This window comes from Streptopelia decaocto (genome assembly GCF_964273445.1).
Source record: "Streptopelia decaocto genome assembly, chromosome: 1".
NCBI classification, from domain to species: Eukaryota; Metazoa; Chordata; class Aves; order Columbiformes; family Columbidae; genus Streptopelia; species Streptopelia decaocto.
The window spans coordinates 65,954,332-65,978,560 of NC_138663.1; the positions used below are offsets into that span (position 1 = coordinate 65,954,332).

At 43.1% G+C, this 24,229-nt stretch overlaps 2 protein-coding genes and 1 long non-coding RNA gene across 13 annotated transcripts in view; 1 reads left to right on the plus strand and 2 right to left on the minus strand.

The window, feature by feature from the left end:
- Positions 1-680, minus strand: part of LOC309445925 — an 8,595-nt gene extending 7,915 nt beyond the window's left edge. Inside the window, exon 1 of the long non-coding RNA XR_014185382.1 lies at positions 434-680. This is a non-coding gene — a long non-coding RNA (uncharacterized lncRNA). The remainder of the gene's footprint in view (positions 1-433) is intronic.
- Positions 1-4,613, plus strand: part of RAD52 (RAD52 homolog, DNA repair protein) — an 18,539-nt gene extending 13,926 nt beyond the window's left edge. Inside the window, exons 8-12 of one of the 2 annotated variants that reach the window (XM_082065188.1) lie at positions 1,512-1,708; positions 1,911-2,053; positions 2,692-2,772; positions 3,285-3,527; positions 3,801-4,613. In XM_082065188.1, the coding sequence (XP_081921314.1) occupies positions 1,512-1,708; positions 1,911-2,053; positions 2,692-2,772; positions 3,285-3,527; positions 3,801-3,859 (723 nt within the window). In that variant the 3' untranslated portion in view covers positions 3,860-4,613. The remainder of the gene's footprint in view (positions 1-1,511; positions 1,709-1,910; positions 2,054-2,691; positions 2,773-3,284; positions 3,528-3,800) is intronic. The other variant, XM_082065189.1, reaches the window with a different exon arrangement.
- A 1,661-nt stretch (positions 4,614-6,274) lies between these two features.
- WNK1 (WNK lysine deficient protein kinase 1) overlaps positions 6,275-24,229 on the minus strand; it is a 106,827-nt gene continuing 88,872 nt past the window's right edge. For 4 of the 10 annotated variants that reach the window (XM_082043159.1, XM_082043160.1, XM_082043157.1 and 1 more), the window contains 10 exons: positions 23,181-23,267; positions 22,454-22,523; positions 20,825-20,904; positions 19,605-20,263; positions 18,457-18,659; positions 17,132-17,326; positions 15,658-15,750; positions 13,234-13,275; positions 9,955-10,142; positions 6,275-9,280 (listed from right to left, as the gene is read on the minus strand). In XM_082043159.1, coding sequence (XP_081899285.1) covers positions 8,966-9,280; positions 9,955-10,142; positions 13,234-13,275; positions 15,658-15,750; positions 17,132-17,326; positions 18,457-18,659; positions 19,605-20,263; positions 20,825-20,904; positions 22,454-22,523; positions 23,181-23,267 — 1,932 coding nt within the window. In that variant the 3' untranslated portion in view covers positions 6,275-8,965. The remainder of the gene's footprint in view (positions 9,281-9,954; positions 10,143-13,233; positions 13,276-15,657; positions 15,751-17,131; positions 17,327-18,456; positions 18,660-19,604; positions 20,264-20,824; positions 20,905-22,453; positions 22,524-23,180; positions 23,268-24,229) is intronic. The other 6 variants (XM_082043152.1, XM_082043158.1, XM_082043156.1 and 3 more) reach the window with 5 other exon arrangements.

The window sequence follows — 24,229 nt, forward strand, 5'->3', positions numbered from 1 at the left end:
AGGAAAAGAGAGAGACAGACTTGCAAGTTGGGAAAAGTTAAAAATGCTTTACTAATGCTACTAATAAAATAGAGAAAATAATATAAAACCAATCTTGAATTTCCCAGCACAGTGCAGCAAAGGAGCCAGCACCAGTGGCTGCAGGGCAGGCACCCGCAAGTCCTGGGCTAAACGCGTTGGTACCTGAATATTGCAACTGAATTATGACAGCAGGATGTACCTGACTTGGCTACTGGAGGATAAGGAATAACATTAGGATGATCTACACTCCAATTAATTTGTTTTAAATAGCTGACACAATACTACTGGCTCTTGAGTGTATGAAGTACAGCTGATCTGTACTTGAACACTTTCCTTCCCATAATATGGTTCTTATCCTTACTGAACAGCAAGAAACCACATTACATCTTGCTTTGCTTTTCAGACTCCTTACCTCCTTAGCTTTCAGTGTACAAGGGAAGAGCTGCGGTTACTTTTACTCTGTGAAGCACTAGGTCAAACAGTGAACCTTCTGAGGTAACCAACACCATGGAGAAACGCCTCTTGAGGAGGTCTTTGGTCTAGACAGAGACAAGAAATTGTGATGTACATCTTCATCAGTGACAACCACACTTTAACCCCGTTCTTTTATAATTTATAAGTATGCTGTGATGTACCACAGCGGTTTTCATAGTATTGGAGTTGTCCTGGTTATTACTGAGGTTGCACCTCAGGAGCCAATATTAATCTTGTTAGCTCCTGAGGTGTACCAGCTGGGAGCAGGGGGCTCCTAGGCAGTCTCCTACCTTGCTCTTTGGGGAAAAAGTAAGCTTTGTACAACTGCTGAGCCATGGAGTTTCATAGTAAAGTTGCCTTCGTTATAACTAGGCTTTACCAAACTCTGCTAGTCAGGCTAGAGCTGTGAGGCAGTTTTACCTGGCTAACTTAGCCTGTAGGAGCAGACCCAAGGTGACACCTTGCCAGGCAAAGGTGGCACGAATCTCTGCTTTGCCAGGGTTGTTGTCTATTAGTGGCATTGCCACTAATTGGTAAAATCACAGAGCCAAACCATCCCATCTTTAATAGAAAGAGAATGGTGCACCTTCCTCGGTGACCTCATGATTGCAGAGCTGTGTGAAGGTCTGCCAGGCCTTTTTACACAAGCATGAAAATGGAACGGGCAAAACAGACTCAGCAACAGACTTGTGAGACTGTCTGAGCAGCTGCAGAATTCTGCATCGATCCTCTGCATCTGTGCTCGTTTGCAGGGAACGCAGTACGGGGAGACATGGGCTGTCTGCCCTGCAGCACTGAACTATTGCACCAACACAAAGCTGCATGAATTCAGTGATTAACTAACTGAATGACTTTGTACTGAAAATGCATTTCTGTTTTCTAACTTACTATTCCACTTAGAGCAAACGAACTAGATTTTTTTCAACAATACCATCTAGAAAAGGCCTGTGCATATTTCATTAACTCAATGAAGGAAATTTCTGAACACATTTCCTTTTTTATTTTTCCTTTACTAGACACCCCCTGAGTTAGATTTGGTCAAAGCTAAAAGAGAGGACTATGAGCCTGAAATCGAGAGAGCAAGATACAATAGCTGCTTGGAAAGGCAGAATGCAGGAGGGAGACAACACTGTGAGACAGCACCTACTTGTGAGCCTGGTCAGACAGAGGCTGCTGTAGTGATTGTGGATCAGAAGCAGCCAAATAGTTCCAGGTGAGACTGCTATTAGAAATTTATTTTATAACCTATATTAGAAGTTACTGTACTTTTTAAAACATGTGGACAGCCCAATCTGGAAGATTCCATAAAATGCAAGTCTAGTGGATTTTTCTTGATATAATTATTTATGCTTCTTTTTTCTTCATAAAATGTCGTTGCTGAAATCCTGTTTAACCTTGTTCTTACTTGGGGGGAGGGGCAGAAGTACAGACTCCTTAGCCATTGAGTGTGATGCCACTTACCAGCGGAAATTGCGACAGAAGCAGCTACAGCAACAGTTCCGGGAACAGATGGAGAAAAAGCATCAGGTTCCAGTAGTTACTCCTGGCAGCAAACAGGGTAAGACTTGGCATTAAAAATTACCAGTTTCAAGGACAGCTACTGGCAGGCGTGTGTTACCCTCCACACAGGAGCCCGGCCAGTTGCGTTTGTGTTTGTACTGTTCTATTGGCACACCTGTGAGACCAGAGCAAGGAGGATCGTTGTACTTTTTCCTCCCGATGTTCTTGAAGTGTCAGAACATCAGCTTTAAAACTGCATCATTAAAATCACCACTTCCCAATGACCCCAAAGCTCCGTGCAGCACAGGGGCTGTTGTCAGTACCATTAACACGCTGCACCTGAGCTGAGGCCGCAGCACTTCCCTGAGGTGGTTGCAGGCACGTTGCATTAGCTACCAATATGTTGCTCTTTACTCATGGGGAAGCTGGGACAGCTATATGGTAGGCAGGAACTTGGGGATGGGGTAAACAGGCTAAAAACCAGTTTAAAGCAGTGCAGTTGCTCTTATTGGCCATCATCAGGTACAGAATCTCACCGTTCTACATGCTGCTACCAAAATATAACCAGCTCTTGGTAAAAAAGAAGGTACCTGGTGTCAGCTGCTGCTTATTTCAGACTCATGCTCTGTTAAAAAGGAGCAGAAATGTTCTTCTGTATTTCCAATATTAATCTCTTCTTCTGTTACCTCCATCCAGCCACATCCAATCCTCCTGTAAAGCACAGCACTCCGACAGCAGAACAACAGCAGCTGGCAATAGAAGAGGAGTTCTTTGCAGGTCAGCCTAAAAGTGATAGTAGCCTGTTAAATCAGCAGCATTTAAATCAGCTCCTCGGAGCACAGCGTAAAGGTTCAAGTTCCGAAGAGCATGGAATAATGGAAGTGTGGGTATGAGTCTGATATTCGCAATATGAACCTTGCTCAAGTGGCAGTGATGTTATGTCCATCACTAGGAAGGGTTGGACGCTGTGCTTTTCGGTAGAGTTGTCACATCTCTTCAGTAACCCCTTTTCCTCAAGTGATATTGCACAGAAACAGAACACGTGTGGGGGTCAGGGGTGTCTTAACATAACCGTGGCTGTTTGGGTCACACACCACGGTGGCTGGACATGGTTTAAGTCCAGAGGACAAGGGACAGTGCTGTTTCCCTGCTGTGCACTGACAGAAAAGATGCTTTACAGTTTTAGTTTTGTGGTGGCCACCACTTGTAGGAAAAGAGCTGGCTTGTCCTGGAGTTACCGTAGTACAATAGCATCATGTTTGTTTTGATCACCTTTGCGTTCGTTCTAGATGATCCTGAACTTTGGGACATTTCCTTGGAGACCGTTGATCTTAAGATAATGGGTCACAAAGTGGCAGACCCAGCAGCTGGACACCAGCCACCTGAAACACCCCGTGGACGTCATCAAATGACAACTCGTAACAGGACACCTCACAGAATGAATTACCACAAAGCTTCTGCTCGACTTGCACAACTGCAGCCGTCTCCTGCAATTGTGAGCAACAGCAGCTGTGCCAACCAGCATGGCCCAGGTATGTCCTACCAAAGAAAATGACCAAGTCCTGTCTTAACAGCTTTTGCCTTTGAAAGAAGTGCTGTTGGATTAGTAAATCAGAGTGGGAGAAACATTCCTCTTTTCTTGGACCTGGCTGCAGATGCTGTGACAGTGAGCTAGGAGAACTACCTGTTTTTTCCATCCAACTGTCCTATCAAGGAAGAGCTAGAAAAATAATTGAGGAGCACTTTTAGAAGCAGGAAAAAAGGTTTAAGAAACTTCCATTTCTCCCTGTCTCCCTGTTTGGCAGAGTGCAGCCCCCACAGGAGAAGTCAAAGCTTGAAGAAAAGGAGGCTGGAACCTACGTAGGACACCTGGTGGTGTCATTACCTCCGGACTGGATTACATCAACGGACTGGAGTTGGCTGTTTGAATTATGTGAGGAAGTCTAACACATTAATGGGTTTTCCTGTATGTTGTGGTGAAGCAACACAGAAGAGTGTAATACAGCCAACAAGAGCTTCATGTACTTCGAGGTTATTACATGTTTCAGCTGAAAGAGCAATCATTTGTGCTTCTGCAGCACTAGACTTGTGGCTGTATTACAAGCTGATGTTACACAAATGTTGCCTGAAATGGCAATAGAATTAGTATTTACAATGAGATGCAATTTGTAGCATCTTTCTCCCTCAGTGTTGCATTTCAGCACACAGAGATTTTTCAGTAAAATGAGGAGGGGGGTGGGTAATGGTCAGATGACAAAGCCAAGGAGCTGTGGTCTTGTTCAGCGCGGCTGAGGGTGCAAAGCAGCGGCAGCCCCCGCTGCGCAGCTCACCTGTTTGCTCTGTGGCTGCGCAAACAGGGTCAGAGCCCGTTATTCCTCCTCAGCTTGTTCCACAGCTGTGGGGGATTCCCTGCAGCAGCAGCAGCAACATGCTCAGTGGTGCCTGCGCTGCAGGGTCAGGAGTGCGCTGCAGCGGCTGCCAGGGAGCTGCACCTTGGGCAGGGTTTGCTCAGACCCTTTGTAAAATGACCGGGAGCCGCATGTTTGTTTTTAAACAAACTTTCAAGATAAAAATAAACATGAAATTTTGAAAAACTATCCACACTTGTAGCTGTTTGTGCCTCTGTACCCTTGAAACCTTTACAACTCGTTTCCTGTTTAACAAACTCAGAGAAGCAAACACATTCTGACCAGTTACGAGGAGGAAGCTCAAGAGGCTCCCACCACATCTGTACAGCTTTGCATTCGCTTGAAGGTGGGCAACAGGAAACTTCAAGTGGGTTTTAAACATCAGAGCAAAGCAACAGCTGTTCTTTCCAGTAAGAAGGTCAAATAAAGAGTTTTTTAAGCAGTATTTTAACTGGACACAGTAGTATTTTTCAGAAGTGCAGTGCTTGAGACAAGGAGGATGATACTGCAGGCCTAGAAGTTAGAGCTAGACCTGGAAAAAAAATCACACAAACTCTTTGATTAATCCAACTCCAAAATCAGTGTCAGACTTGAAACAGGACCTTGTTCCCATGCTTTGCCATCACTGCTCTATCTGTTCAAGTCTCTTAAAGCAACCCCTGTGTAAATACATTTGAAGTATTCAGCATTTATTCCTGTTCCTCCTACTTTACCTTCACCACTTAATCGGTCCTTTTTGCTCAGAAGCTCCTCTGCTATCCAGTTCCTCAACAGGACAAAGACTTCAGCATGAAAGGAAAGGACAGATTTTAATTAAGTGTAATAGATTACGTCTAGAAAATGGTTTCACATTTCACGGTACTAATTTCTCTCCAATTCAGTGCTGCCTTCAGGACAGCTCAGGGAAGAAACACATACCACATGTTTGAGTCATCGCACTCGCTGCTGCAATCAGATACCTGTTAGGAAGGGAACGTGCAGACATTCAGAATTACTGTATTCAAGGCTGCTCCAGACGTCTCATACAAACGCAACTGCATCAGCTTTTTTACCGAAACGGTGCAAATGGAGCTGTGCCTCCTTTCCGAGGAGTCACTGCAATAAGTCTCTCAGGATTGGTCCCTTTTAAGGAGGCAGCAAAACTTATACTTGGAGCTTTTTTTTTTCCCCTTTAAGGCCTTGCGCAGCATGACTCATAACAGAAGCTGTTCTTAAAATGGAAAGAAATGCAGCAGCAATTAGTGTTTAGAAATACCAAATAATTCCTGCAAGTCTACCGCTGTTTCGACAATGACCCCGTAAAGTACTTCCACTCTTTACCAGGCACTGTCGGAAATTTGGGGATGGAATTGCTATTATAGAGCCACACTAAAAAGTTTCTTCTCAGCACTGCAGGCACAGCCCCCCCTGCTAACATCCCAGAGAGGGGGGTACAGACCCAAGAGAAAAGGAGCAGGACTCTCCTGTGCCCAGGACGGGGCCTTCCCAACACCTCCCTCCCTTTCCCTCGGGCCCCTCCTCTCACAAAGATCCACTCTCTGAATCATTTGTACCTTGTTTCAGCGTGTTCTATTAAAAGGCCAAAGGCTGGTTGCCGATAAACTGCTTTTGAGAAGAGTCTCATTAAATGGGTTTCTTGTACTTCCCCTGTGATAAACGGGTAACAGTTAAATCACTCCGGGAAGAGGATGGAGAAGTTGGAACCTGCTGTTCAACAAGAAAACCCAGAGCTCAACAAGAGCAGGTTTGGTTTATTGGAATGACTTCATTAAGTGTTTCTACAAAGGTAACAAATCGCAGCGCAAAGCGCTATCGTGCAGGAAGCGCAGTGCCTGGGTTTAGTGCAAAACATACAACTAACTACGGCCAGGGAAGCCCAAAGTTTCAATTCGGTTTATTTTTTTTATTTTTATTTTTTACAGTGTACATTTGTTAAATAATGTAAAGAAAACGCTTGTAATTCAGAAACAGATTGTATGTGGAAAAAGATACTCAAAGTGTAATATTAAACAAAATAATTTAACAGTTCAGTAGCATTAGTTTATTCCTCTAGACTTCAGTTATTCATCCACAGGAGGAGAAGGGGGGGGAAACAAAACAAACAAACAAAAAAAAATCAATGGTAAATAAAACCAGTTCTTGCATAACATTAAGTGAAAAAAACAACCTCAAACTCACTAGATCAAAATTAAATAACCATGTGCTGCATCCAGCTGATCGGTTCCCCTGCCATGAGTATTCCCCGTGTTCCATTACTGCCCCAGTTTGTCGCTGCTCCCGTTTCCCAGCGCACGCCTCTCCCCTCGCACCGCTTCGGGAAACATCCCCACGTCCCTGGGGAGGGACAGCGGGGGTTTCTCCGTCTCGCTCAGCCGCGGGCACCCCCGCTTTCTACCCCGTGAGCCTCCTCTCTCACCCCACGGCTCTAATCTGCGCCTCAGTTACAAAGAACAAACCTCCACATCTCAGGGACTTGCAGCCCAGCCACCTTGCCACTGGCCTTCGCCCTCAGCCCTTTGCTCCTCTCCAGCCTGTACCTGCCCCCGCTGCCAAAACTGCTGTTAAAAAAACAAAAGTGACAGGAAAGGAACAGATCTGATGTGTTTCTTTGTAAAAATAAGAGAACATCCGCAGACAGAAAAACTCCCTGTTAAGGCTCCATGGGGGAATAGCGCTCCCAAAAAAAACCAAATTCAGGCAAGTAACATCTCTGTGATGCCCCAGCTTCCAGGACACCGCTGAGCTGCTCCCCAGCACCAGCACGCAGGACTCTCATCCTTCGCAGCTTTCTGCAGCACTGCATAAATACTGGCTTGGTATTATTTTTACTTTGAAGAGGAAACCAGTATTTTTTTAAATATGAAAAGGGAGAATGACTAAAGCAGAAGGTACAGTACAGTTACTAAAGAGGTGACAAGATAGTTACAGTCCTGGTACCAGCTTGAAATTTGTTAGAGTGAACAAAATTGTAAATCCTCCAAATAAGACAGAGGAAACTTCTTGATGCCGGCTGTTTCAAGTACATCCATTGCCGGCAATGGACGTCACACCAGGACAGTCTATTCCTGGCTTAAATGGATTTTCACAAAAAAAAAAAAAAAACAAAACAAAAAACAAAAAAACAAAAAAAAAAAAAAAAAAAAAAGAAAGAAAAAAAAAAGTAAGTAAGAAAAGCAATCCCAGCAGACAAGCCCATGCCAACAAGCAATGGCACCTCTCCCTCAAGTCACATCCTGACCAAACATCTTCACCACTTTGCAGGTGGAGTCACACTGCATCTTAAGTTGGGCCTTTCCCAAAGATACACGTTCTCCCCATCCTCTCTCTGTTTCCAGTCCACACCTCCTGCCTCTGTAGACGATATTGGTTAGTCCCGGTTTAGCTTCACCCACAACCCTCCGTCCCGCCTCCACCTGGCCCCTGTCACACCAGCTACTTCAGATCTGCCCACCTGGACAAGTTTCCCCAACACACAGAACGTTGCTCCAACTCGCTGCCTCCGTGACTTCCCCCTCCACGCACCTACTCCAAGCAGTAACGGCGTCACTAAATCAGCTCGAGTGTCCCAGTCACGAGGCACAAACAATCCAGCCTCCTCTGAACTTGCCCTCTGTCCACCTGGGGGTCTGCTGGGAAGACGACACTAACTGCAGAAGCAAGAGAAGTCCAAGGCACTAAAATATCCAGCAAGCATACTGGGAGAACAGACAAGTATTCAAGTACATTAATTTATACAATTTTACATTCACATTTATTTATCTAATACAATGAAAATACAAAGGAAAAAGTTAAAGTGTCTCCAATAAGTATAAGGATATAGCTAGCTTTTTTTCCCATTTTTTTCTTTTTAACTTTTTTAACCCTCTATATTCCACTCATTTTTAAACTACTGTTGTCCAACAACATTTATATATCACAGTGTTTCCACATCAAAACTGATGGTAAGTACATGTCCGCAGGGAACTTTTTAAAATTTTTTAAACAATTTAAATTGCTCTAATGCTGCAGTCAAAGCTGTTAATATCTTACTTAAAGCAGTAATGACCTATCAAGCACGGGCTGCACTGCAAGTCCATTTGTGTGCCCCACCATTTCGGAGCCAGATACGACTGGGGAGAGGGAGAGGAGGGGGATTTGGACAGCTTTTCTCCCGGGCTTGGATCTTCAGGGAGAGACGAGAAGCGTGCTAAAGCCTCATGCTAGGAGCCCGCTCTCCCACCTCAACACATGTGGATTCAGCCTCAAACCACAGAAAAATTTTACAGCAAGACTGCATTTAACTGACCCAGTGACTCCTCTTCACAGCTCTTGTTCCAAACAAGAGCAGAACCCCTTGGTCAAAAGCACTGTCCCATCGTAAGGATGCTGATCATCCTCCTCCCCCTTCAAAGTGTGTGGGGAAACTCCCTTTACAGAGAGTTGACAGCAATGGTTGGAAAAGAGAAATTCATTCCCCGTCTGGCAAGCTACCAGTTCATTGCAGCACTAGTTGTTGATACAGGGCCCCATCTCCCTCCCCATGGCCTGTCCCGAGGTCTAGCCAGTGTGGTCTCCGAGCGTGGCTAAGTGGTCCGCAGGTTGGAGCCTGGAGGGTTGCTGATCGATTTTTGCAAATTGCTGATGTTGAAGCTTTGCAAAGACGCGGCACCTACGGGCTGGAACTGGCCGAGCGACGGCTGTGCCGGACCACCTGTCCCACTCCACGGAGCGGCGAAAGACGCTGCTGGGTAACCGTACTGCTGCGGAGGGCACATGGCCTTTGTGAAGGGACCTAAAGAGGTAGCTGATGCTGCAGAGATGGGCGTAGCACCCAGGGAAGATGTCATAGAGATACAGAGCTGACTCGGTGCCGAGAATTTTCTTGCCATTCCAGGGCCCTGAAAGAAAACCCAACCCCCAGGAACAGTTACACAACTGTGCTTCAAAACCTCAGGTTCACCCCTTGGCCCACAAGCCATTCCAAAGATACACATCATGGCCCCCCCTCTTTAGTTATCCTTTTCTGTCCACAGCAGGTGATACAGTCCTGCACACTGAAGATACAGCCAACAGTTTTCTAGAGCAGTTGTCCAAGCTACACAGGAACTGTTGGGGTTGTTTAGCCTGAAGAAGGCTCCAGGGAGACCTTATTGCAGCCTTTCAGTGCATAAAAGGGGCTGAGAAGAAAGATGGGGACAGACTTTTTAGCAGGGCCTATTAAGATAGGACAAGGGGTAATGGTTTTAAACTAAAGGAGGGGAGATTCAGGCTAGACATGAGGAAGAAATATTTTACAATGAAGGTGGTGAAAGACTGGCCCAGGTTGCCCAGAGAGGTGGTAGATGCCCCATCCCTGGAGACATTCAAAGCCGGGCTGGACGGGGCTCTGAGCAACCTGATCTGGTTGAAGATGCCCCTGCTCATGGCAGGGGGTTGGACTAGATGACCTTTGAAGGTCCCTTCCAACCCCAACTATTCTGTGATTCTATGAACTGTACTGTGCTGGACACCCTAATGAGATAGCAAGAGACAGACAGTTTCTTACCAGAAATGTTCACAGATTACATCTTACCTCATAGTTGCTATGCCCTTTGCCAACTTTCTTGCCAGAAAGGTTCATGGCATCTCGGGCCCAGTTATCTACCAGCTTGTGCAGGTCGTCTGTGAAAGTCCCTTTCCGGCTGGAGGCAATAGCAGTGGGCTGGGGCTGGGGTGCTTGGCTGTTCACTGCAGCCCCGACTGTGTTAGTGCTGCTGGTCCCTACAAATACAAAAAATGGGCATCACAACTTGGGTTAAAGATCATCTTTCTCTCGTAAATTTAATAGTTGTGGTAATGGTACATCAACAGAGAGCCAGTTAAAATGCCATGCAGATTAATTTTAAGTTTCAATTCCAGGATGTACTGAAGTGGGAACTACAAGGACTCCCGCAGGCATTTTCTCAGGTCAAGAGTATTTCATAGATATGTTTTACTTGTGAAGAAGTGCTGCTAGTAGTCATCTTAAGAGGGGAATGGTAGCAGCCTGCAAGTCTTTGTAGAGGAAAAAGCAGTTTAGATGTCAGAACTGAATGACAGTACAGTCACGCCACTCATCCTACACCTTTTAATTAGCAGCAACCACTATTGGCACAGGTCAATTCCACCTTGGAGGACAATGCTGGATGCTGAATAAGGAGCAGTACAATCAGCATCACCAGCTGCTCTGTAGCAAATTATCTCCACTTTGTAAAATGAAGAGAAAAAAATTCACCCAGATTACATAAAAAAGCCACAGTGAGAAACAGCAACTGTTGTTTCCAATAGCTGCCATACTTATGTTCTTGAGGATAACCAGATGGGACTGTCTTCATCCACTAAACAGCCAGGATCAGCAGGGGAAGGTCTGCACTGCATTAAATTTTGCTTTTTGCCTCTGAAAGCATTTTTTTGCCATTATGTTCAGTTTTCCTATGTCAGAAGAACAAGCATTTCAGATGCAAACTACTAATACAGCTTAAAGAAGGCAGAAATGAAATGAGAGTAATTCCTCAGACATGCTTTGATGTGTTTTTCTATTCATTGGGCTGATTGCAAGAAGACAAAAAACCCTTCATGCATCAGTACCAGCCTTTGGTCTGCTAGAAAGTTTGCTGAACATTACCCTGTTAAAAAAAATCTAGAAGCTTTGTTTTAGGTAGCCTCACTGTGCCCTTGACAATATAAACACACAATTGCACTCAAATTTAAGCTTTTCAAAAGCAGACCTCCTAACAGGAATCAAAGAAATTGTATATTAAGTAATTCCCAGCTTCCTAAATTCCCAGCACTATTGCAAAGTCTCCTCATGAAATGATCGTTAACCACAAGGGCAAGAGACCTTTTCTGAAGGATGTGGTAAAGGTGGAATAAATCTAGATTTGACAAATCCATTTATTAAAAAACCAATCAAATCCAACAAAATAAGTATCTGGCCACTGCAGTGCTAAACCCAGCACTCCTTGCAAGCACACATCAAAATTCCTCAAGTATTTCTATTTGCTCACTCTGAAGACTGCAACTGGGCAACCCAAGAAAACCTGAGTTTATGGCAGACATTTCTGAAGAAGACTGATTAAAAACAGAGCATCAAAAATGCCAGCTTAGTTAAAATAACCTCTCTGTTGCAAAGGCCAAATGACAGAGTCGCTGTCTCTTGCCTATCAGCCACACTCCTTGCAAACCGCTGTGTCAAAGAAAGAACTGGCTCCAAACCCCTGCAGGAATGTTTCGTATTGAGGAGTGAATTAGGAAGGTGTCGTACTTACTATGCAGGACAAGTAAGCCAAGTGTTACTGCCTCTAGTAGTGCTGAGGAGGGAAGGACACGTATCCCTCCCACTAGTTCCAGCTCAAGCAGGGAAGCGTGTCCCGGTCTGGGCACCCACAGGTGGGGCTGTGGTTGTTACATGCAACAGTGACCAGGGAAAGGGAAGGACAAGGTTCCCTGACCAGGGTGTGCAGCTGCAGCTCAGATGAAGCGTGTTAATAACATGTTGTGTGGTGGCAAGGAAAATTTACAGTGAAACAACAAGAACCTGAAGCATGCACCATGTGGAAAGGGCTCAGAACACGATCATTTAATGAGAGCAATGATATGAAAGGTGAAATTAGAAATAAATGAGGCAAAAGCAAGGAGGAGGTACTTGGGGGGAGCTGTCAAAAATCAGTAATAAACACATTCCACAGTGAGGGTCCATGCAGGGATTGACACACTCGTTCTCATCCTCTTCACGATGGCCAGTATCTGATTCTGGTATTTCACATTTCCACTTCAGTCAGTAAGCACACTGGATCTTGGGCCTACGCTGGAGAGCTTCCTCAGGCCATGGAAGGGAGAGGATTAATAAATGTATATACCACAGTGCATTCAGCTGAAGATGTGAAAGATCATTTAATGAAAGCTGAAATGTTTTGAAAAGGATTGGATTGGTTCAGGGTGGGAAAGTTGGGAGACAGAGAGTTTTATCTCCAAAAGTGATTTTGTCAGGGAGCTCCTACCTCAGATCACAGACAGACCAGCCTACCACATGATAGGTGACCTACAAAATTACTAAAGCTCCCATGTAATGTCAATTTTAAAAACAATTTCTCAGGAATTTCATATTGTAGCTCTGATGTAGTCACCACCTTCAGAAACTGCCATCCAGAAGAGTCTGAAAACAAAGTGCTTCAACTTGCAGCATTCAATGGAAACAACCCCCCACATTCCTGCTCGGTCACAGCAGCCGTCCCCAGTTCTGCTCTGACATGAAGGACCTGAAGTGAAACAGGCTTCTCTCTCTCCAGCCTGCTACCTATAATGCCTTCATTCTGCCCTTCTTTATTTCCCCTCTATAAGCCAGCAGTCAAAAGACACCTTTAAAACAGTTTTAGATGACATGAGCGCACACAGGCTTTTCTAAACACCTCTTGCTTGGGGAGGCGTGGCTTACTCTTAATTCTTTTAAAATGCTGAAGGAGCATCTGCAATGGGATCCATCACTGAGGTGGCGAACCCCATCAGATCTGAAAACAAACCAGCTGCTCAGAGGTGCGACCCCAGCACGTTACAGCGAGCAACTGACCCCGACGACGCTCAATTCGCTCACTTGTTAGTGAGGAGCAAAGAGTTCCTCAGTGAAGGTGAGGTTCTGCCTGCCTCCACTTGTCTGCAAGAGTAACAGCCAGACTCTTCAATATACTAATGACAGAGTTCACAATAGAGGGCATAACACAGATAGACAGATGCTGTGCTGGAGACAGAGTCAGGGAGGTAAGGCTTCGGTGACCAGAAAAAGCTGATGAATAGCTTTACAATCAGGAATCAGAGATAACAGAAATAAGATAATTACTACAGAGCTGGTTGCAAGGACAGACTTTTTTCACCATCTTCCCTGAAGCACAAAGAGAGAGTAATTTGTTAAAGATAAGAGAAACAGTGAGAAACGTTTAGTATCAGCAAACAGTACATAAAGCTGGGTGAGAAACAGAGGACACAGCACAGCAGGGCTCTTGTTGTCACTACTGGGACATTCTAGGAAAAAACCCCAAAGACTGGTGTGACAGTTGAATCAGTTGTACTTTCAGAAAGAGGCCCAGCCTCCTGCATTTATTCTTCAGAATTCCCAAACCGCAGTGAAGAATGCCAGGAGACATTACTGTCACAACTGGCTGTTATCATAAAACAAAAAGCAAGTATACCTTCCATGTTTGTCAGGAGGTAGGGAGCATTTTACAAAGTTCAACTGGTTTACAACATGAGAAATATTCATCTGATAGGACAAGTGCTTTTAGTTTGTCACCTTGCTTTCTCAGATCTGGGGAACAGAGTCCAGACATTCCCTGCCAAGCTGTACCACTCTGTTTCTCCAGCTGCACAGTTAAAAGCATCAATCACTGCACTGTTTCCTCAACACTGCTGATTCTAACCCAGCATCTTCTCCAGTTGTCACTCTCCACAACAGTTTGCGACAGCATTTCAAGGACAAGACTCCGGGAAGCAAGCAACCTGCAATAAGCCAAGTGCCAGGCCAAGCTGCGCCATGCCAAGCGTGACCGGCTTTTACAGGACAGCTACAACATGCTTTTCGAAAGGAATCCTTAGCACCAGTCCCATAAGCAAGAGATATACATGCCAAAGTATGCTTATAGCCAGCTGACGGTCAATCTGCAGCAAGCCGAGACCTTGTAAGTAAATGATACTCATGTATTCACTTCATTGTCAATTTGAGAAGGTGAATGGCTGTTCTTTGTATTCCCTATCCCAAAAAAGGACAGGCCAGCCTAAAGGTTATTTTAACGAGTTAGCTCCAGTAAGAATTTAACTTCTCCCAAGAAAGGAGCCATAAATCTTGAGAATGCAGATGTCAGTTACTGCACACCTGCACATTAATATACCTAGCAAAGCCATTTACAGCTGTTCAGCTTGACAAATTAAATACCGCTAGTACTTACACCCCCACAAATCCAATTAAGTGGGCTAGAGTTATCATTGCAAAACTGAACAACCTGGGGAGGGGGAAAAAAGTTCCCTCCCTCTGACTCCTCCCCTTCTCCCAGGATGGAGCTGGTTGTGCTGCAGCTGTCTCCGCAGAAGGCCAGGCCGAGCTCCTGCACACACCTCTGTGGCTCGGCCGAGCTGCTGCCAGCTGTAGCGAGACAGACGCTACAGACACGCGGTGCTGTCATGCAGAGCGGTGGCTGATGGGCTCTTTGCAGCACTTTAAGCTTTCCCATATCAAGTCATTCCAGAGGGTGGGAAACAAATGTCAGATGCTTAAGGGGTCCAGCCTGCAGAAGGAGCGTGGGAGATGTTGCAGCACTCCCAATAAAAAGCGGCACATCAGCAGCCTCAGCTCAAGCGTATCATTACTTCAATCACATCAGAAGTTTGAGGCTCTCTTCTAAATCTGGCATAATGTAAGTACAAATGAAAGGATTTTGAAAAGGGCCACAAAGTAACTCATGAGGGTTGACAGGATGTCTGAAGATGTCTATTCACCCACCTTTACTGCTATCTGTTGAACATTTAGTGTACCACCAATTCACAGTAAAACCTTCTAAACCTGGGCCCATTAGTAGGTAAAGGATCTTTTGAGTTTGCCTGAAAACATTCCCTAAGTGTTTGTAAAACACTCAACACTTCAATCTTTACCTATCCATCTGCTGACGAACGTAAGATGTCGATATTAACTGCCTACAGGTGGCATCAATGCTCTGCACTGTAATCAGCACTAGTGCTGAGAACATGCAAAAACACATCTGAGTTGCACAGTAAGCATTCTGCTGGAGGAAGTCAACATATTCCCCCCAGTTCCAGTAGCGTCTAACAAAGGAATAATTTGGAAAACAAATCTTTCTCGCTGTTCCACTAGAATGATACCTCCCCTCCAAGTGTCAGGTCAACTAACATATGCTGAAATGTAATTACTAAGGCAGGCCAGAAGGAAATGCCCGTGCACCCACAACCTGCTAACTCTCCCCAGTTTCTGTCATTACACTGAACTGTCCTGAAGAAGTTTCCACCAAAAGCTTAGAGAAAATGAGTGTCCATCATTATGAGTTTAACGACAGCAAATATCTAACACGAGAACCCAAACTTCTACAGGTGTGCGAAGAGAAGCTCAGCTGAGCCATGGGATGGGAGGGAATACAAGGTGGGAGACAAGAATGGGCTGCATGAAACAGATCCAAGCAGCAGAAAAAAAAAAAAAAAAAAAATAAAAAAAAGAGACAAAACAAAAAACAGACAAGGAAGGAGTAAAGGTGTTACACACAAAGAGCCAAGCAGGGCGTACTCAGAAATCGGGTCCTCCTGCCACCAGGCTTGAACGTCACTCTGTCAGATGCACAGTTAAACTTCGCACAGCCTGTGAGAAAACAAAAACGGGAAGAACAGAGAAAGGAGAAGAGAAGAGACAGAACACCACTACAAGATGTTAGCAACTTGAGGTTGGAAGGGTGAAATGCATTAACATGACACACAAGAATAAGCCTCAAGGTGTGGACCAAAGAGCATGTAGACAATATACGGAGTGAAGACACTCCCTCCAATACCTCTAGACATTAGGCCAAGTTTCCAGTGTTACTCTCCAGTACACGACCCAACAATAGCATTGCAAACTATAGTAAAGCTAAATCCTGGCAAAAGTACCCAATTATAAAACGGTACTGCACAACTCTAGATACAGGGAAATAATTCAAGTAGCTCCAAAATACTTGAAACAGCTCATTAAAAAAAAAAATTTATAGAACATTCTTTCAAAAGGTCTGTTTCTATTTTCTGTTTGTACTTCTCCAGTTTCAGCAAAAACATGCATTAGAATTGATGTATTCAGTCTATGGCAAAGCTTTTCAAAAAGATGTTGAAGGGAAAAAAGAAACCGGAACAGCTAAGCTCAGAGAAGTAATCAAGCTATCACCTCCTTAATGACTGGCAAGCAAAAAGCCCTCCCTACCAGATAAATCAGAGCTGTGTCTGAGAAATTATTTGATAACATACTAACTAATAACAAGCAACCCACAACTTGAGTAAATGAAGAATTTATTATCCCTACCATTCCACCCTCCTACGCTAACTCTTCCTTGCAGGACAATTCTTTAACTCACAGCTGCAGAACATGAGCATTTTTTACCCTTTATTGTTTAAAAATTCTGTCGAAGGAACAGCTAAAGTAGTTCATAAGTCTAGACACAGAGTGACAAACTCATTTTCACCGGGAGCCACATCAGCCTCACGGATGCCTTCAAAGGGCCAAATGTGATTTTAGGACTGGATAAATGTAACTACTCCTATATTTATAAGTCCTAAAATCACATTCGGCCCTTTGAAGGCAACAGTGAGGCCGATGTGGCCCCTGGTGAAAATGAGTTTGACACCCCTGGTCTAGAAGGACTCTGAGTCTCATTCTCATCTGTCTCCTCATCCTTCCAGCTAATACCTCTCCCCAGGTCAGCAGAGCATTGCTTGCCACCACCATATTGCACTCTCTTGCATTCTCCTTGATGCCTCCCTTGCAGCAGACAAGGCCATGTGCTAACTATTCACTACTTCAACAACCTCACACTTCACCTATGTGAGAATGTAGAAATCTAGCTGCAAAAAAACACCCTTCTCAGCCTCCACACATTGGTTAGAGACTATCAATCTACTTTACGCTATGTATTAAAAATCAAGTATCATCAAGTCGGTTGCTTGCTCACCAGAAACAAAGGTGCAAGACTCGACACTAATTCCACTTAAAGTCTTACCTTGGCCCGGTGCCGAAAGGCTTGGTACCGACAGGGCACCATCACTGGTAAAGGCAGAGTAGAGATTTTCGCTAGAAGGTGAAGGTTTGAGGGGCTGTAACAAATGGTTCTGCCCAGTCTCTGGCACACTACCAGGAGGATGAAGAGTTTGCTGAGGGGGCAAGACTGATGGTGCACTCTGAGCTGACAGATTGCCTAGAGGAAGGAGGAAGATGAAAAGACTTTCAATGTTTCGGTTTCCCCATATCATTTTCAAAACTTCTGCCGTTGTTCCCAAGGGACAGGAGAAAAAACGGAGGAAATTTTGACTGGAATGTTTACTAGGGAGTGAAATCACTGCACCATGTAACTCAGATGATCAGCTGGGCTATTACACTAGCGATACAGGAAAAAAAAAGATGTGGAGGAGGAAAAAAGGGATATTATCCTCCAGTCAGGCATGACAATCCAAGCAAGAGAGGGGAAGGCAGGAGGTGGGAACTACTCCAGATTCCAAGAAAGCAGTAAGACTAGAAAAATGCTTATTTACTTAAGTTTTAAGGCAACTCTGTGCTAGCTCACTGTCACATGCTCAGAGCTCCCTTATAACAAAACAGAAGTGAGCAGCCAGGGTGACTGGATACAGAAATTGCAGCGTAATGTGGAAATTACCAAAGTGAATGTGCAGAAAGCAGTTACAAATATTTCTGCTCACAGTGCTGGCCCTCCAATGTTGATTATTCAATGCTACAGGATTTGAAAGACATCTAAAATTACCCAGCAAGCATCTGACATCCATGTCATTCAACCAGTAAATAGAACTATTTTCTAAGTTCTGTTTATTATATAAAAGGCTCTAATAAGAAAAGGAAGCCTTGACAATTGAAACTGTTTCTTAACTTGTTAGTATAAAAAAATTGCAACTCCATTAAAAAAAAAATAAAATCACAATTTTAACATCCATCAACTGTGACTAAGTTACTGAAGTGTAAGGACACTGGTAATGCCATGCTTAAGTAGTGCTAAAGTAGAAAAAAACCCAAACAATTCTGAATATGACTGAATAGACCAGCCCTATTATGCAAAATCAGGAGACAACAAGAGCAGTTTATCTTAAAAAAAAGAAATCAAAGTTTTCCCCACACTGTATTTTTACACTTTCCTTCCTAGTCAGAGCTCTATGACTAATCTCTTAAAAAATACAAATCACAGCTTTAATTCAGGCAGTGGAGGAACTGGAACACACACAACCCCCTCTGAAAGACAGGACAGAGAGAGACAGATCTAAGAATAAGAGATGGGACCTTGTCTGTTTTATCTACTCAAAAAAATGAAGAAAGTCTTACCTGATAGCTGAGGGCTCTTATTTCCCTGGGAGCTGCTACGACTGGACTTGTTGCTTTTTCCTTTAGTAGGTCGTCTCCTCCTTCCTGAAAGAGGTGCAGCTGGGGGGATAATTACTGCAGGTGGGGCCTTTCCCAATTTCATGTACAGTGACTCAATCTCCTGCTTCTGTCGACTCTGCAGCTCCTGGATCTCTTTAAGGTGCCTGACAAGTTACAAAAGGGTATGACTTACAGAAATTATATGTATATACATGCATGCACACAAACCCTCCCCTCCAGTCAAGCTTGAGCAGCTTCTTTGGTCAAACTCCCATTAACATTTAAGAAAGGAGGAAATAAATCTTTTCCACAAACAGCCAGTGAACACACATGGCAGAACACTTGCCATTTTCCATTGTGCCCTAAGCCTGGCTAGAACTCCAGCACAAAATTGCCAACATTGTAATCATAATACCAGGATAAATGGAAGTACAAACAAGAACATACACCTACTGTATCCGCATGAAAATACTACATGAATAGCTAGATTACTCATTTGCTGAGATACGTGGCCTTAGAGACTTACATTTGTATTTCCTCAGGGGTTTTTTTCAGAGCAGTTGCATACACAAGGATTTAAAATTGCTAGCTGCCCTAAAAATGTCCAACTTGCTGTATAAATAAATTGGTAAGTCACATGGCTTGGCTTTATCTTTTTTTCTAAGCCAACAAAGATTCTTCAGGAACAGAAGAACCATTAGAAATTGCAGAAATGCATATTAGAAATGCAGAGAGCTGTGTGTCATTTTCAAACGAGACACCATCTTCCTACTAACTACTGAACTTCAGTGATAAGCAAAACTTCTATACTTCTGCAGTCTTACCCACAATACAGCAATCAATCTACATATAAACACATACAACGAAGTCACAGGTTAGAAAATTAAGCACAGCAAACATTTATATACCTTTTTTGTTATAATTATGTAGTACTTTCCCACTAAAGAATCTTACTTCCCATACAAACCATGACAATGGGTCCTGACACTTAGCAAATGTTGAGTTTTTTAAAAAGTTTACTTTTGTTCTTTGCGAAAAGCACAGATGTATTTCATATTAATTCTGTTACAAGTATTTCCTACACGATCACAGAAGGAAAAAAGCCTTACTTCTCCCGTAACCGACGGAGTTCCAATTTCAAGTCTTCATCTTCAATATCCGACTCATTGTCGCTGCTCATGTAGGAAGAGTTGAACGAGTTGCTAAGGCTCTGAACGGGGAGGCTGATCTTCGACCCCAGGGGCTGGAGGGAGTCTGGGCTCCCCGAGCCATCATCCAAATCCTTGGCCATCCCACTTAAGAACGCGGCCTCTGGTTCAGAGGACGGACCGTTCATGTGCGGGGACTGCCTTGACTCCAACTCTTTCTTCGGAGCGGCAGCTGAAGAAGCAACTTGTTCCAAGTCCACAGAGAGAGGAAGAGTCAGTGGCTCTTTCTCTGCACAGCTGACCTCATCCTGAGTCTTGGACACTGAAAAGCGCCCTACTTGATCCGTTGTTGTTGTTACCTGAAAGCGCCCGACCTTAGTAGGCTGCCCAACATCTACTGGTAATTGCAGCACAGGAACTGTCTGAGGAATGCCATTTACCACATCCAAGGAAGAGTCGGTGACAGGCTCACTTTTCCGACTGCTAGTCTGCTTTACCAGCGTACTCTCTGGGCTACTGCCAGAAAGAGACGAAGAATCAGCAGAGGTGGTTTCAAATTGCACTGGCTTAGTTTGAGGTTTGTCACCCTCTTTTAGCACATCATCCACTGCCACGGATACCTAGAATAGAAATGCAATCATGCAGACTTAGTTAGTTTTTCCTTAACATGATGCATTTAGTTATCTTAATAGTAAGATGCATCTGAGACGGGAAAATAACTCATTTCCTTGGAATGCCACAAAGGAAGCTGCTGCTTCCCTCCAAGTACCACATTGCCACACAAAACACTAATGTACAAAAGTACTTCTGGCAATCTGGAGGTTTAGGTCCAAGAAACAGAGCAGATTCAGAGGGGACTTTCTTTACCACCAGGACATAATACAGTGAATATCTGATCACTGTTAGCCAAAAAGCAGCAAACGTTAAAGACCAGGGCAAACAGTTACGCAGCTAAGGCCTGACCTCATGAACTGCTGTATTCACAATTCTACACCTGCATAATCTAGTGCAATCTCTGCCCTGAATGAAAACAGCATCTGCGCAAATCTCTGCACTCGGAGGCTTAACATGGACATTTTCTCCTGACACAAAAGCCCAGCATGAGGCACACTGATCTGGCACTATGCAGGAATAGCTCAGCAAAGATCCTGTATCAAAAACCAAAGCAGTTCAACATCTACCTGAAACCGTCCCATCTGGAGAACACTGGCTCCTGCTGTGGAAGGCAAAGCACCGCTCTCTCCACCACATGATGCGGAAGCTAGGCAAAAGGAGAATGGGATTAAGAAGACAATGAGCTACAAATTATTTAAATTCTAATTATTTCTTTTTATCTACTGCAAACTCAAATGCCAGTTAACTCCTAACAGGCCTTTGGATTCATGAAACCTGATATATTTTTTCAGCTTTACCATACAGAATATCATACGGCAACGTCAACATTAAGTATTTTTCGATAAAGTTTCCCTTCACATATATATATACACGCATGCTTGCTAAGGTGTATATATATATGTATACTTGCTAAAAGTACACTTTTAGGTAGCAGTTAAAAATGCACCCTGATTTCAAACAGGGATGTGAAATAGCCAAAGAACAAAAAAAACTGTACTAAAATTCATGTAAGAAAAAAGCTTATTTTAACTCTATACCCACATTGACTACCTAAATTTCATAAACACTGGGACAACTTATTAATAGAAAAGTAGTAAGCTGAAGATATGCTATAAACCACATTTACTTGAAGCAGCCAATCTGAAGCTTTCAGAGCTGGATTCTTAGGCGTGAGCTCCTAACTTTGTTGCTGGATGCACTGGCAGCATAAGGTTACAAAGCTGAGAAATAACATTCTATTTTTAAATCAGTTCTGTTGGACACCTTGCTGTGTTTATTAAGCAACTTCCCAGTTTGTTTACTTTTGCCTTCTAAACTTTAGCAGGCAAAAATCAACTCATTTTCTAGTGGACAAATGAGTTCTACAGTACAGTTCACTACTGACATACCAAAATGGGAATATTTTATTTTCCTACTGCTTTTATTAGCTTCTGAAGGTTTGCCATTGAACTTCAGAGGCACACACAAGTTAAATAATATTTACTGGATAGTTCAGAAATAATGTTAGTACCACATTAACAGTTTCTTTTAAAAAAAGAAATTAAAACAATTAGGGAAATACTGACAGAAAAGTTCTCAGACTGTTTTCCAACTTGTTGGGTTACATCCCCCATTCCCCTGCAACGGTTGAATTGATTTAGATTTGAAAGTCATTGATCATTCAGATTTCAATTGCTGATCATCTAGTCAGCCTTCAGTTGTTCCAAAGCAGCCAGAAGGGAATCTGGTTTTCCTACTACATTTCTTAATTTTTCAGTAGTTTAAACATAATTTGTCTATTTAAATAGAAAGCAAACACTTAAGTTAGGAAGATGTATCCTACATATAGAACACAGCATGATGATGCAAAATGAGAAGCCTTACTGTTGCTGCCAAGAACACAACAAAAGACAGAAAACAGTTCCTCCAAATCCTGAAGCTGTACTTTAGCAGCATACTGGAGAGTCTTTGCAAGCCTTAATTTAGCATTTTGGACAGCTTTAAATCCTAAGTGAGTTATTATAATATGCACGTATCATTCCCCTCTCCTGACCTAAAGTGGAAATTTTCAGTTGAGTTACTAAAAACTAATATGAACCCCTAAAAGAACTGCCATTGTATGACTTACTAAAAAAGACTATATCCTTTCAAATTGCTAGTCTGTTCAATTTTTGATTATATCTCTATGCCATCTAAAATAATCAAGGCTGTCTTACCATCCTTCAGAGATTGTGTTGCTGTGGACACCAGCCCTGTAACCGTTGTAGATGCTGCTGAGGGCAGAGACTACAGGTTCAAGGGGATAAACAAAACAAAATAAAATTAAAACAATTAGCAGTTTGATTGAATGCCAACAAATCTACCCTACTGCACATTACATAATCTTTTATTTCCACCAGAGTCAAAGTATGACCCACAACAAGACCAGTGCAACAGTTTTTAACCCCCAAAGCAACCAACATCAGCAAGAGATTCTGCCATGGGCAGAACAGCCCCTTTGGCTTTGCAGAACTAACGCATAAGTCAATGTCAATCATTACCTTCATTTTGCATCCAAGGTTGCTATTATAGTCTTCTAAAATTTCAGATCCACACTTTAAACATCCCTCCCAAATTAAGACTGACATACATTGTTTAGTGCTCGTTCTCCTTGTTATATAGTCACTCCCCTTCTAGTTTGGTGACGTTAATGACATCACCAGAAAAGCTGGATTAAGAACCAATACCAAAACCAGCCTCAGAAAACACGTAATCTATTGCAACATAGAGATTTTTCCTATTTTGGTTGACTCAGTCCCACAAACTGGAAGATGACTCTTCTTTTTTATTTTTAAAAGCCTAAATACTGGTGTAGTCACACTAAAAGCAGTGACCTCAGAGCACGACCTTGAGAAAACACTGAAGCTTTTCAAGACGACTAAACTGCCAACAATACAAACGTACACAGGCAGGAGCAGATGTCACTGGAACAGTCTCTGGACTAAGGGTTCTTCTCAGCTTAGCATCCAGATCTTCCAGTGGCTGTTGGGACTGAGAAAGGAAAGAGTAAACAGCAGTCCCAGCCTGGGAAGAATACATCACATTTGAGAAACAGCCATATTTAATACTAAAATTTAAAGCAGTCTGTACAGCTTCCATATTTCCATCAGGTTCCTACATGTTTATATTTAACATGTATAGCACAGTAAGACTGGAAGCAATTTAAGCAACACATGGGGGGGGTGAACAAAAAACCAAAACAAACCAAAAAACTCAACCAAACAACAACAACAAAAAGGCATCAACTGAAACTCCTGTTTTTCCTGAAGTTAGCATGAGGCTTGCATTCCTGCTCTTAAGAACTGAGCAAAGATGGTGCGAGCCTCTGATTCTACATTTTTCGGTTGGAGGATAACCAAGGTAATTTGTATCATGGATTATCTAAAATCTTGATGAAAGTAAGTCAATTAGAAAAAAGAAATCTCATAGAAAAATTTTAAAATATGCCCATAATTTCAAAAGTAAGCATGGATAAAGCAAGACTGAGGATAACACAAAATAAAATTTAAAAAAACCTCACACACCACACTTACAAGTTCCCTCAAAGAAACTATCTGGATCTGGACTTCAAGAGAAGGACAGAAAGAGGCAGAATCTCTCTCAAGTATGCTTATTACTTAGATTTCAGCTGTTCAAGTTGGTATCCCAGGTGTTTTTCAAACTTGGCCATTGAATTGGGGAGGGGAAGAGAAGAAGAACCACCTAAAAGTTTGGATTCACTCAAAACTATTAATTAGGGCCATACCCATAAGACCTATGGAAGAAGAAAATGTTGGCAAATATGACGAAGTTGCAACCACCCTATGGAGTAGAAACTTTCATCGAAACTTTAGCATCATTAATCTTTCCAAGTCTTTTATATTAAAAAAGCTAGATCTGTTTTTAGAACTGAAGCTGAAGTCACAGCAACCTAAAAACATTACCTTCCACTTTCAAGAAACTGAAAGTTAGAA